General features: G+C 47.6%; 1 protein-coding gene across 1 annotated transcript; it reads right to left on the reverse strand.

Annotated features, from left to right (window-relative positions):
- Window positions 1-582: 582 nt before the first annotated feature.
- Window positions 583-12,971, reverse strand: LOC308147180 (serine/threonine-protein phosphatase PP1-beta catalytic subunit). The gene is made up of 8 exons (XM_080519278.1): window positions 12,833-12,971; window positions 3,120-3,251; window positions 2,797-3,027; window positions 2,152-2,256; window positions 1,739-1,810; window positions 1,363-1,514; window positions 1,124-1,258; window positions 583-1,042 (listed from the first exon to the last, which is right to left on the reverse strand). The coding sequence occupies exons 1-8, from the start codon at window positions 12,882-12,884 to the stop codon at window positions 938-940; spliced, it is 984 nt and encodes a 327-aa protein (XP_080375404.1). The 5' UTR covers window positions 12,885-12,971; the 3' UTR covers window positions 583-937.
- Between the last annotated feature and the right edge of the window lie 245 nt (window positions 12,972-13,216).

Here is a 13,216-nt window from a genome sequence, read left to right on the forward strand (position 1 = left end):
TAAATAATAAAATGAAAATAAAATATAGTTTCGTGGGGGGTGCAATTACACAATACATAGTGTACTGGGTGAATTAGTGATGATTTAGTTGGACACAAGAGAATTTGCTGAACATTTCTTAATTGTGACAATAGAACAAAGAAACAACCATTGTCACATATACGTGTTTAAATTAATAAAGTTTAAATGAACTTCTGGTTCCATCAGACACTTTTGCTGAAGTATTGTGTTAAAGCTCCCCCTGGTGGTGAAACATTGGAATCGAATGTTTTTTGTGTTTCGAGTATGAAGGAGTATACAATGAGGAAAAATGAAAATACGCTGCAGAAAGTGACGCAAAGAGAAAAGGAAAAAAAGCTGTAACAATCTGCACACATTTTAGATTGAAAAAAAGTTTTATTTTACTAAAAAAAGTTAGAATTTTATAATCCATCAAAATGGGCTCAGATCCAAAGTGGAAACTCGACATTTCACTTCACTTCCCCATTTAAACTGATCGATGAATCAGCAACTGCAGCCTCCACCGTGCTTCATGAGGCGTGTGTGAAACCTGTCGGAACAGAAAAAGAAAACAAGGAAAACATTTTCCTTCCGGTATTATTTATTGAAAACCCAGCAGTCGTCATTTACACGTGTCCTGTCTGCACAGGTGAGCGAGGGGAGGGGGGGGGGGGGGGGCGGGGCCTGTGGTCGATACGCCTGCTGTCACTCAGAAAAGGACAAAGACAAAAAAGAAAAAAGGAAAAAACGAAGACACTTGGATATGCTACAGAATGAGACCGTGGAGCGGTGGTGGTTTAGCGTTTTGTGTGTGTTTTTTTGTTTAATCACTCAGTGAGGAGGAGGAGGAGGAGGAGGAGGAGGAGTTAGGAGGCTGTGGGTTCTCCTCGTCCCTCGTGTGGTGTGGTGTAGCTGCTCGCCGCGCCGCCAGGCGTCCTCATCGTTTCTTCGGGGGCTGGGCTGTGCGGGGTGGGGTGACGGGCCGCCCGGCGTTCATCCCTCCGTACTGGTACTTCGCTTTCTTCTCAGACGGCTTCAGGATCTGAAGGAGAGACGACGCAGGTCAAGACGGCCGGAGGAGACTCTTGGTCGTCGGCTCGGCGCCGGATCACCAGCCGCTAACCTGGAAGGAGCACATCAGCGTCTCGTCCACGCTCATCATGCCGCCGGCGTTGTCGAACTCCCCGCAGTAGTTCGGGGCGGAGAACAGCGTCACCAGCTGGCGCTTGGCGAAGAACTCGTATCCGTCCTCCACCACCTGGGGGCGCCACACACACACGCATAGCAGACGGTGAGAGGGGCTGCAGCTGCATTGGGACACCCCTGGTGGTGGGGGTGGTTGGGGGGGGGTCCGGGTCCTACCTGGTGGGCTCTGCAGATCAGGTCCAGGTCGTGGCGGTTCAGGAACTTGCTGACCACGTCGGCGCCGAAGGTGAAGGACACCCCGCGGTCGTTCTCCCCCCAACCCTGGACGTCTTTGTCCGGGTCCGACCACAGCAGGTCACACAGCAGGCCTGGGAGGGGGGAGGGGGGAAATACAGACACACACACACATGAAAAGAGACACACATGTACTCAGACACACACACACACTCGTCCTCACAGGCCATAAGAGGATGTGAGAGTCTGATCGCTGCCTTTTAAGGACACGGAGCAGCAGGTTTCACTTCTTCCGACACACGAGCACGGAATTCCTCGGGGGTTTGATGGCGCTCGTCACGAGGTGTGTGGACCTCACCTGTGTCGGGAACGTCTGTGGGCCTCATGATGCGTCTGATCTGCTCCATGGACTGCAGGTCTGGAGAGAGGCCTGACGCACACACACACACAAAAACACACAAACGCGGGTTAATCTCCCCACACAGGTGGGATTAACTCGCTTTGACCCATTTAATCTGCAGTAAAATACTGCGACTCTTCATAAGTCACCTTTGTTTAGTCTTTTTGCCTTGTGAAGCCACTCATTCATCAAAACATACCATGTGTGACCACTAGGTGTCACTGTAGCACACCAATGCAACTTATCGTTGGGAAAATTTTGTCATTCCTCAGTTTTTTTGTTTTTTTCCCCCCGATGTAGCTCCTGAGCTACAGATCAGACCGATTCCCGCGGCTAACATCGGGAAAGATATTTTCTTTTAAACAAAATACCTCCGTGGCAGCAGAAGATCTTCTCGTCCACGATGGCGGCGATGGGAAGGCAGTTGAAGCAGTCGGTGAATGTCTTCCACAGTTTGATGTTGAACCTGCGTTTACCTGCAGCGGAATGGTTAGTGTTAGCATGCTACGTACGGCTAAAGAGACACGCCTGCTACACCTCAGCTCAACGATACAAGTTGATTAATAAATAGAATTTCAAGTCTTTGCCTATTCTACCAATAAGTGTTAAATGTGCGCCATTTGAATGCTAATGCTAACTAACCGTCATGGGCTAATGCTAGCTTGCGAAACAAAAACGACTAGTGAATGGCTTTATTTCTCGCTAATGGTTCAAATGTTTTGAACAGAGCTGGAAACATGAGCAACATTAGCGAGGAATAAAGCCATTCACTAGTCGTTTTTGTTTCACAAGCTAGCATTTGCTAATGCTAACTAACCATCATGGGCTAATGCTAGCTTTCGAAACAAAAACGACTAGTGAATGGCTTTATTTCTCGCTAATGGTTCAAATTGTTCTGAACAAAGATGGAAACACGAGCAACATTAGCGATTTCGCCAGCTCCGGTCACGCAGTGAGGACAAAACTCCTTTTCGCCAGAGTTGCTCGTCCGGCGGCGCGGCGTCCGGGCGGCTCACACTCGTCGTAGAAGCCGTAGATGCGGTTGATGGAGGCACACTCGTGGTTGCCCCGGAGCAGGAAGAAGTTCTCGGGGTACTTGATCTTGTAGGCCAGCAGCAGGCAGATGGTCTCCAGCGACTGCTTCCCTCGGTCCACGTAGTCGCCGAGGAACAGGTAGTTGGCCTCGGGGGGGAAGCCGCCGTACTCGAAGAGCCTCAGCAGGTCTGTGTACTGTCCGTGGATGTCACCTGAACAAGGGGACAGGGGACCGGTGAGGGATGGGGGGGGGGGGGGGGTGGGTGGGCGTGGCCTCCGCTATCCCGAGTGGCGGGGTACTGACCACAGATCTTGAGGGGAGCCTCCAGCTCCAGGAGGATGGGCTGACTGAGGAAGATCTCGCGCGACTTGATGCAGAGGCCGCGCACCTCCGCCTCCGTCATCTGGACGATCTTGCCCGGGCGACATCCTCGCACTGTGGGGGGGGAGAGGAGGGGGGGTGAGGACGCAGCTTCACGTTTCACTTTAAAACAGCTTTTCAACACGTTCTCGTGTGAGCTGGACTGGCTCCGCCCACACGCCCATTTATGGTAAGAGGAGGAAGTACCTCCCCTCATGGTGCTATTTCCCAGAGCAGAGCTGCCTCATTGTGGGAGGAGTCAAAGGGGGGAGGAGCCTACCGTGATTGTGATTGGCTAAACCCCCTGATGACACTATATAGGGTTTGATTTCTGATTGGCTGCTTGGAGCAACTCACTTTTTAAAACCTGGAACAAGCCAGAGAGAGAGAGAGGACACACTTTCTTCACTTCTGGGGCGTCGTTCCAGGTGTGGAGACGATTAGAAATTTAATTTTTGTATAATATGATCCATTTAGAGGTTCCGTTTACACAACATTCCAAATGAACGCGCTCAAAATGTGACATTTTTCTTCCCAAGGAGACGATGGTTTTGCCGAGTGACTGCAACCGTCACCAAACCGTTTCTCAGAGGTACAGTAATGAACGTTAAACTATCGCAAATACAAAAGTCAAGGACAAATTCTCTTGAAAATAAAGATCTTCAATTACGCCCCATTTACAAGACATGTCAGGTCAAAACGCATCTTTTTTTTTGGTGTTTTGGTTTCAAAAAAGTGTCACGTTTTCACGGCAACGTTCTTAAAACGAGGTCTATCCACACAGAAAATGTATGTAGTTTTCCTGTTGGGCCACTAGTGGGTGCTGTTGGTTGGTTTGGAAATGACAACGATGCGATATAAACATGAACAATGGCAATGTTTACACCTACATGATGACGGAATCAGAGTGTTTTTACAAACTCCAAGAAAAAAAGTAGAAAAGAAATGGACAGTTCCCAAGATAAAAAATGTATTTTTCCCGGTTTTCTTCAAACGCCTTTGAATAATTGGTTCTTAATATCGCCTTTATATAGCAGTTTTATCATCTGGGGTGTTTCGTCTCTGTTGGTCGTCGTGTAAATCTGTGCCCGGAGGAGTTTCTCCGTCAACTGGAGACTAAATATGGGAGGCAGAGTTTAGTCAACACACGGAGGATGGAAATAGCCCATGTGGGTTTTGTTGATGTTGTTGGGAGTGTTTTTTTTTTTTTTGGGAGACAGTCGCTGTTGTATAACAACGAGACGGTTCATGGTTACGTGACCCGAGGATCTCGGACTCTCGGCGGCAACTTCCAGAGCAGAAATGCGAATAAATCAAAGTGTGGACACTTTACAGGCTCCAACAGGGTTGGAATAGTAATCGGATTAGTCATGTGCCTTTCAAATAACAACACATACTGTACGTGACAACGCGGAAAATAAACACGCTAATCCACGAGCATACCGGTCTGGATTTGTAGCTCTAGAGTGTGAACCAGGTGGTCAACAAAGACACTTTACCCACGGAGTGTTTTAGAAACGGAGGACAAATCCAGAGGACGGACCTGTTTAGTGTTGACAGATCTCGAGGTTTGGACGGACACGTGCAAGATGAACCAAAATATTGATATTAGTTTGTGGACCAGCAAAAACGACTCGACAATAACGTGGGACATGATGAGACGGCTGCTGCTGCACCGAAGGAAAACTAAACATTCAGAATCGGTGGGGGGAAGAAGAAAAAAGAAAAAGTGTCTCGATTCTGCCCAAAAGTTGAGGACGTGGATCTGCAGAGCTGCGGGACAGAAAACCTGTCCAGGCGTTTAAATACCCTGCGCCGCATGACCTGGACGGCTCGTCAGTCTTGAATCGTGACGAGGAGACGGGTGTGAGACATCTGAAGGTATTTGACGTCCTTGCGACAGCTTAAGGTGTGTGTGTGTGTAACTAAACACTCCCTCGCACATGGCACCTGAAGGGAGGGGGGGATCGCGGCCCACAGTGAAGTAAACAACAACAACAACATACGCCGAGCGCAGAGTCAACGGGATTTCACACCATGGGGCTCAGGGCGGCCGTGACGCCTTTACACCTCTGTGCTGGTCAGCTGATGATGGAGGACCCGTTTAGGGGAGGGGGGGGTAGTTAGAGAGGCATGCACACACACACGCACACGCACACGCACACACACACACACACACAGTGACCTTGACATCAGGTGGTATCCCAGCAGCCTTTTAGCGCGTCGCCACGGCAGCGCCACCAGTCATTACCCAGAAAAAGACCAGGAAGGGGGGGGGGGTTGGGTTTACCCTTCCCATCAGGTTGCCATAGCAATGCAGCACCACCAACTTCCTGCCTGTCGGCGAGTCAGACTGTAGTCTGCAGCACGCTGGAGGCCTGCATACCAACATCCCTCTCACACACACACACCTTAAGTCTCAGAGGTCAGAGGTCACGACTGGCTGGTTTCTTCCTGCTGCAACGTTACAAAAATGTCCACTCTTCTTCTTCTGTCCTAATTTGGTCGGGCGCCGGCGTGCCTGAGCCTCCCGAGCCTCTCGCTCTACTCCGCAAGTCTCTCCTTCCCACACATCGCCTCTATTCATCCTCAGCCTGACGTCTCGGACTCCCAAGTTCCGCGCACATGAAACGTTCTCCGACGTGTGAGGAACTTCTCGTCCTGCTGGAATTAAAGCTGCGGACGGCGGATCGTCGGTAATCGCCACCACAGTGGAAGGGGAACCCCATCCCGAGAAAAACCTGAGGATTCCCCTTCGTCACGATTTGAGGTCAATTGTGCAGCCAAGCTTTTAAAATATGATCTTTATAACATCGCCACCAGCAATGAGCGTTGCCTCGTGAAGCGCCTGGTCTTTAAATTCCCATAACTTGCTGAAAATGCAACCGAATAAACCCAGTTACATAAAGAAAACACGTAAGAGTCGGGGAATCTATTTGAACTATTTCCATTTATGGAAGTTTGTCCACATTTTTGCACTCCGTGTCTCCTGAACGCGTGAGATTTCATCCACCAGCTGTTGACGACGTCACAAAGAGGCGACGGGAGCCGCAGGATCTAGTTCCCGGCCGACTCGCCTGTTACTAATCCGTTCTGATGTCTGACACATGAAGTGAGCAGGTATTTGGGAGGTGATTGTGTCGAAACAACGTTTGACGCGTCATGTGAACACACGCCCCAGACGGTGACGGAGCGAAACCAGAGCCCAAGGAGGCGCTGGTCCCTCCTGCTAGTAATCCTCCTTGGGGGGTCGGCTTCTTCTTCTGCTGTTTTAACAAGGCGGCGCGTGGCGGAGTCGGGGACGGATCCCGCTGCTTCTGGGAGGGTTGTCCATATATGGCCGCCGCTGTGTGGTGGGAGGAGGAGGGTGGTATGAGAAGCTCACAAGTCCAAACCGGGCCGGGCACATGGATTTAAAAAAAAAAAAAAAAAATCTGAGACAGCTGTGAACATCACACATTACGCCACTTATGTAACTACAGGGCCGTAAAATGACTCGACGAGTTCATTCTAGCTAATTTTTTGTCAAAACAGCTAAAAACGGCTACAACAGGAAAAAACTGCTGAAAACAACAGCGAATATGGCAAAAATACAAAAATGGCAAACAATAATTACATCAGCTAAAACAGCTGAAAATGTTGAAAACAGCTAAGCATGCCAAAAGCAAAAATAAATATGGCTAAATCTGCTAACAGCAGCTAATATGACTAAAAAATGGTCATATGGTCAGTTAAAACTGCTAAAATAGCAAATTACAAACAGTTGAGAAATTATAGTTATAAATAGCTACATCCGCTAAAAGAACTTAACATGACACGCGACATTGCTTACATTAGCTGAAATGGTTACATTAGCTAGAACTGCTGAAAATGGCAAAAACAGCTGACGTGTCTAAACGGCTAAAAATAGTTACGTTACTGAAAACGGCTAAAACGGCGAAAAACCACAAAAAAATGGCCGAAACATCTAAAATGGCTACATTAGATAAAACTGCTAAAACGGCCAACAGCAGCTGAAATGGCAAACTAAATAGCCAAAATTGCTAAAATGGCACAAATGACTAGTGGCTGACAAGGTAAAGTGAACTGAACTGCTAAAAGCCTCTAAAACAACTGAACTCATACGACTTAAAAGATATAAACTCATTAAAATCAGTAAAAAAAAAAAAAAAATGCCAAAGTGTCATTAAAATTCTTAAAATGAACGTAAGCGACCGATTAAGTCAATAAAGATGGTGGTTAACCGCTGGTCATCATGTGGCGTTTAAAGCAGCCATGACTGTGCACCGAGTGAAGCTGCTCAGTCAGACCTTTTTTAGCCATCCTCCTACATTCTGTGCTCCCGGGCGGCGGGCCAACACCCCCCCCCCCCACTCCCCCTCCCCCGTCTCCCACACATCGCTCATGGAAAACAGTGACCCCTCAGTGAAGGGAAAGCACTGAGTAACTGCAGCCACTTCTGCCCTGGGGGGGTGGAGGGGGGGTTTGTCCGTCTTTAAGTGCCACGGGTGAATGGCCGTCTTTGTGGACCTCGGGGGAGCGCGAAGAGGAGGGCTGGGGGGGGGGGGGGGTTTAAATCGGAGAGCCTCGGGGGTGAGCTCCTCTCGGTGCCACGTTCTGGTGCCAGGGGGCGAGCGCTCCCCGCCACACAGCCTCCGCCATTGTTGTTCCCACAACAGAGCGCCACGCCGGCGAGCCGGGCGCAGGGGAAAAACAAGCTGACGTCAAAGCGCTTCGGCCGGGTTACTGAGATCCCACCAATTAAGAAAACGGCACCGCGACGCAGGATTCTGCAACGCTGACATTACGCACCGACGGCTTTGACTCACTTTTAACAGGCCTTGTTTACACAAAGCTCCATCAGTTTTTTTCATTTTTCATTTCAAAAATGCCAAAGGTTTGAAAACAATGTTTGTTTACATTGTCGTTATTGCACACGTGCAGGAGAACTATTTACCCCTGCTGTGCGACTGCGTTTCCCGCCGTTTCCATGGAGACGGAGTGGGAGCATTTCCAAAAAGCTGCATTTTCCTCAGTGTCCACGGAGATGGGGCATTTTCAAAAAGTGGTGCCGCCCCCTCCGTTTCCATGGAGAGGGCGCGTTTTCCAAAAGTTGCATTTTCAGTGGCTCCAAGCACGGTTACCATGTAAACAAACACCGACACACAACTACACTTTTCCATTTTCACTTGAAAACGTTGTGTAAACGGGGCCTGAGATCAACAACATATCCAAATGCCTCCTTCGTGGACCGCAGGTCAAACATAGTTCAGACTTTCCTTGAAAAATAAGCTCATTAAAACTGAGTTTTCAAACCGTTATGACCAGAGGAGCCATTTTACCACTTTTCCTTTAAATATAAAAACGGAATCTTACTAAATACTCAAAAAACCCACATTCCAGTAAATCTGACATTACTTAGATCTGCGCTCAGTCAAACATCTTGTTGAATAAGGTGTCCATTTTTGTTTTTCTGAAATCGGGGGGGCTTTAAGAACTTCCAGATATGTGCAAAAGTTGTTTTTCCACCCCATTCATTCACCTTTAGAACCTCCTAAAAGAAAACTCCAAACCAAAGGGAACTGCTGTTAGACGCCGTGAATACAAAGTGATATTTGACGACAGAAATCTGAATTCCACCCACGTCACTGGTGCCGTTCGATTGGGACATAAAGACATTCTGGACATTGTCCAAACGCAGAGTTGGGAGATTCTGTGTCGACACGAACAACAACCCCAACAAATAGGTTTCCATGGTCTCTCTGCCTGGCTGCTGCACGTTGCGCCATATTAAAGCCTCCTGAGCTGCACACAGGGCCGGCTGTGGCTGGATCTAGAAGTAAAAACTAATGAGGAGAAAAGAGGGAGGCACTGGGGGGGACGACGACAACAACAACAAAACACAAGGCAGCCTCAGTAAACTGCTAAAGTGCAGACTTGCAGAGGCACCCTGCTGCTCCACGAAGGAAAACACGTCGTCAGCTCAAAAGCAGGGATTTCACTGTAAAATCTGCTGTTCTCCCTGTATGCACTGTGCAGGTTTTGTACCCCCCCCCCCCCCCCCCAATGATCGCACACCCGCCTTTGTTATCAACTTTTCCTCCAGCCGGCGTGAACTGATGATGCGACCAGATTCACAGGCGTGCCGACAACAGCAGGATGTAAAACAGCCACGTTCCTTTCAGCAGCTCCACGTCAGAATCGGGTTTCACTGTATGCAGACGATGGCGTCCTAAACGTACTGTAAGCGTGATGAGCACGCGCAGCGTTTGCCATTCCCAGGTGTGCAGAAACCGCTTTCAACGCAAAGCTTTTTGAGAAAAGACAAAAACGATGCATTTTCACTTCAAAAGTAAATAAGGCCTGAATTATTTCAATGACTTCCAGCTCTTTTTATAGTGCTATAATTCATGAAGACTTTATATTACAGACTCAAAAAGTGCCACTACAACTTTTTTTTTAATTTTTTTTTTTACCAGTTTTGGCCTTCAAATGCTGCAATAACTTGAAAACCACAATTAAAAAAAGAATAAAAAGAAGCGACTTTTTACTTAGTACATGTTAGCCAATCAGAATCCTGGAAACAACAACAATGAATGGCTCACATTACTTCCTGGGAGTGCATAATACAGTAGGAAGTGGCTAAAAAAAAAAAGAGAGAGAGAGAGAGGAGTCCTGTATTACTGTCCTGCTGTTTTGACCCTGTCCCCGGTGTGTGTGTCCCCTAAAGGGTAGGTTCATTCCGAGCAGGGACAGCTGTGCCTGTTGACATTTAATACAAGCCCTGGGTGGAAACGTCTGCCAAGGACTGGGAAAGTGGGTCCGGCGACTCGTGGAGCCGTGACGGAGCTCCAGTCCTGCAGAGGAGAGGCGACGACTCCGATACGTCTGCATGGAAGCCGAAGATCTAACCAGTGGGCTGAGGCTTCGGCGGTGAGAGAGGTGGGGGGGGGGCTGTGACGGGGGTCTTTGAGCCCGAAAGGTCAAGTCTTAAAATAAAACGACCGACTGATCTACGGAGAGAGGATCAGAGCCTTTGGATTTGTAATCCTGCCCCGTGTGCGGCCCAAATCTGTCACCTGGAGTTTGAGTAGTGTTTTCTAACCGAGGAGAGTCCCCCCCCCCCCCGACTGGTTGCTGGGGGTGCTGTAATGCTTTCACCATGACTGGCCGAGGGACAAATTCAGGCCGAGCACGGCATCGTTATGGGCTATATGAGGGATAATTTACTGTAAAGGATCAATTTAAAGCTAATCATTTCAAACAACGTGCTGGCATTCGCAATTTTCTTTAAATAAGCGCAGATAATACAGTAATTTTGAGTCAAATCAACCCCCCCCCCCAAAAAAAAAAAAAAAAATCAGCTTACCATTGACTGTGGAAAAAACCCCCAAACATATTCAAGATGGGTCATGAGCCATGTTGAGCACAATATAGAACAAATTAATGTGCTTCAGGATGTCACTTGAATCTCAATAATTGACAAAAGTTCCATTAGACTGGGATCATTTCACCTGCAAAGTGCTAATAATAATAATAATTTTAAAAAAAACACAGTGTCCACAAGACTGGTGAAAACCCTAATTCACCATGTTTTTCAAGATATAGTTCACAACAATATACAAATTTACTCTGGTGACTTCCCGGAATTTGTGCCATTTGTATTCACCATAGAGACTTTGTAGATAAAACACGGGAAGATCAATATGGTTGGATCCAGTCGCAGCTCACATCTGGAACCTTCAGGTTTCCTATTGACCGACGCCGAGGAAAACCAGGCCAGCTCGCTATCCACAGCTCTCTCACACACACACACACACACACACACCAGGCTAACAAGCGCCGTTACGTCACCGGTCAGTCCGGATGGATGGCTTCTTCTGACGTCCGCACGGTTTGCATTTCGCTCCGTATAAATCTCCAGTGTTTGTTCGCGCTTCTGCATGCACTGAGAGACCGATTCTGTCTCCTGGAGACAACGGCTCATTTGTACGTCCAGCCCGTCGCCCGTACCGATAACTTGAGCCACGACACGAAACAATGTGGGTTTGCGACAGCCGAGCTTTTATTTGGAGGGTCAAAAGGTTTCACGGGCTCTCCAAAGTACGAGTTGGGGTTCAAACTGAACCACAGTTTGACTCGCAGACGTACCAGTAAGACGCTAGAAGGAATGAAGAGTGATCGAGGAAGAGGTCATGGCCATGCAAACTTATGCACCGATTTGGATGTTTGTTGGTAAAAAAAAACTAAGGTATTACGCCGTTTCCAGTGGACTGTTGTTGTGTAAAAAGCAGATCTGCAATAAGTTACTCCTGGAAATACTTCAAAATATTGGATAGTCAATGATTACTTTGCTGCCACATTCTACAACAGGTGGAAGTAATGAATTCCGTCCGCCGCAGATGAAAGATGCTAAAAATAAATGTCCCCAAGAATCCGATTCGAGAAATAAAGGTACTTCCCTTTGACGAACACATGGTTTTAACTTGTTGATCACTAACTTTAATGAAAGCGACTATGATCCAACCACTTGTCTGTACGAACCGTCACCCTCAAACTGTTCATATGGGGTGTTGGGTATTGTACAGGGTACCGATTGGATGATCTGATTGACGATCGCCCAATTCTGCTGGCATATCAGCACTTTTATCCTGGTTTTTTAGCTGTTCGCCCATCAAACAGACAGAAAAACAACTTCCCACTCTAAATGAAAAGTTTCTTTTTGAAGATGGGTTTCCAAGAAGGGTGGTCGGCAACTCTAAATTCACTTAAGATAAGTTTTTTGGGTTTTTTGAAACATCTAATGTTTAGAAACCTCATGCAGGTTGCAGAGCTGGTCTTGCTTGTTGATGCGTTACTTTTCTACAAGTTTTTTTTGTTGTTTTCTTGAGAGCTCTTCGCACATCCCGTTCTGCACTTTTGGGGCGAGGTTAACACATAAATGTGGTAAATTTGCATAGTTTTGAAATGCTGACACGGCAGAAACAAACAAAAAGAGCTGGATTCTCTCCCAGGCCCGAGGCTTGCGTAAACACGTTGAAAAAAGAAACACACACACCCAAAAAAAACCAAAACTGAGGACTTCCTACACCAAAGCCCATTAGTAAACCCAACACTTTCACATCATTTGAAGGTCAAGCGAGAAAAAATACAAAACAATTCAAACTGAAGACGGCTCACAGTATGTGGACACCTGTGTCGAAGTTTCCGGCTGTTTCAAATAATCTGTTTAAGCATTTATTTCTTCAGAAACAACAACTTTTAGTGGCCATATGCACCAGCAGCTACCGCCCACTTCAGTGTATTTCGGACTCCAGTTAGTTGTTGTTTTTTTTCCTCTAAGTAATCAACAGACAACAACTTTACAGCTACTTTACCTAAACTTGCTGATTGACTCCACAGAGCAAATTCACGACAACGCTGGAGTGTCGTTTGGTGTGAAATAATGTTGATTTAGCGGGGGGGAAAGGGAGAGAAAAAAGAGGCGGTGGTGGAGTGAAGGTGTGCCTGAGACGACCGACGGGACCGGTCCGGTTCACCGGGGCTAAGCTAGCAGGAGAAGCGGCCCGTTCCGCTTGGAAACACGGCCACGGCAACTCCGGCGAAACGGCGCACACAACGACCCCCTGCGCGGACAGATAAAGCAGCGGACTCACCCTCTAAGAGCCGAGAAATCAGCGAGTCCACGTCCAACTCCCCCTCCGCCATTTCTGTTTGAGAAGAGCTTGTGTGTCGGCCCTCCGCAGTGTGGAGCTGGCAGGACAGGCGCCGCCTCGCAGCACCCGAACGCAACACAGCCTCCTCCCAGTCACCGGCACGCCGTCCGGAACCATTACGGCGCGTTTAGGACGCCCCGGAAAAAAATGGATTTACCGCACCCGTCTTCTAATCCGAGATAATCCTAAATTATTATTTTTTTTATCAGCGTATTAAATTATATGCATTATGTTGTACTAACTGTTTCTTTCGATTTTGTTTATTCACCAATTTTTAATCAAGTTTTTAGAGTTAAGTTTTTTTCTTGAAGTTTATTCGTCTTC

This window comes from Blennius ocellaris (assembly GCF_963422515.1).
Source record: "Blennius ocellaris genome assembly, chromosome: 23".
In the NCBI taxonomy this organism is placed as follows: Eukaryota; Metazoa; Chordata; class Actinopteri; order Blenniiformes; family Blenniidae; genus Blennius; species Blennius ocellaris.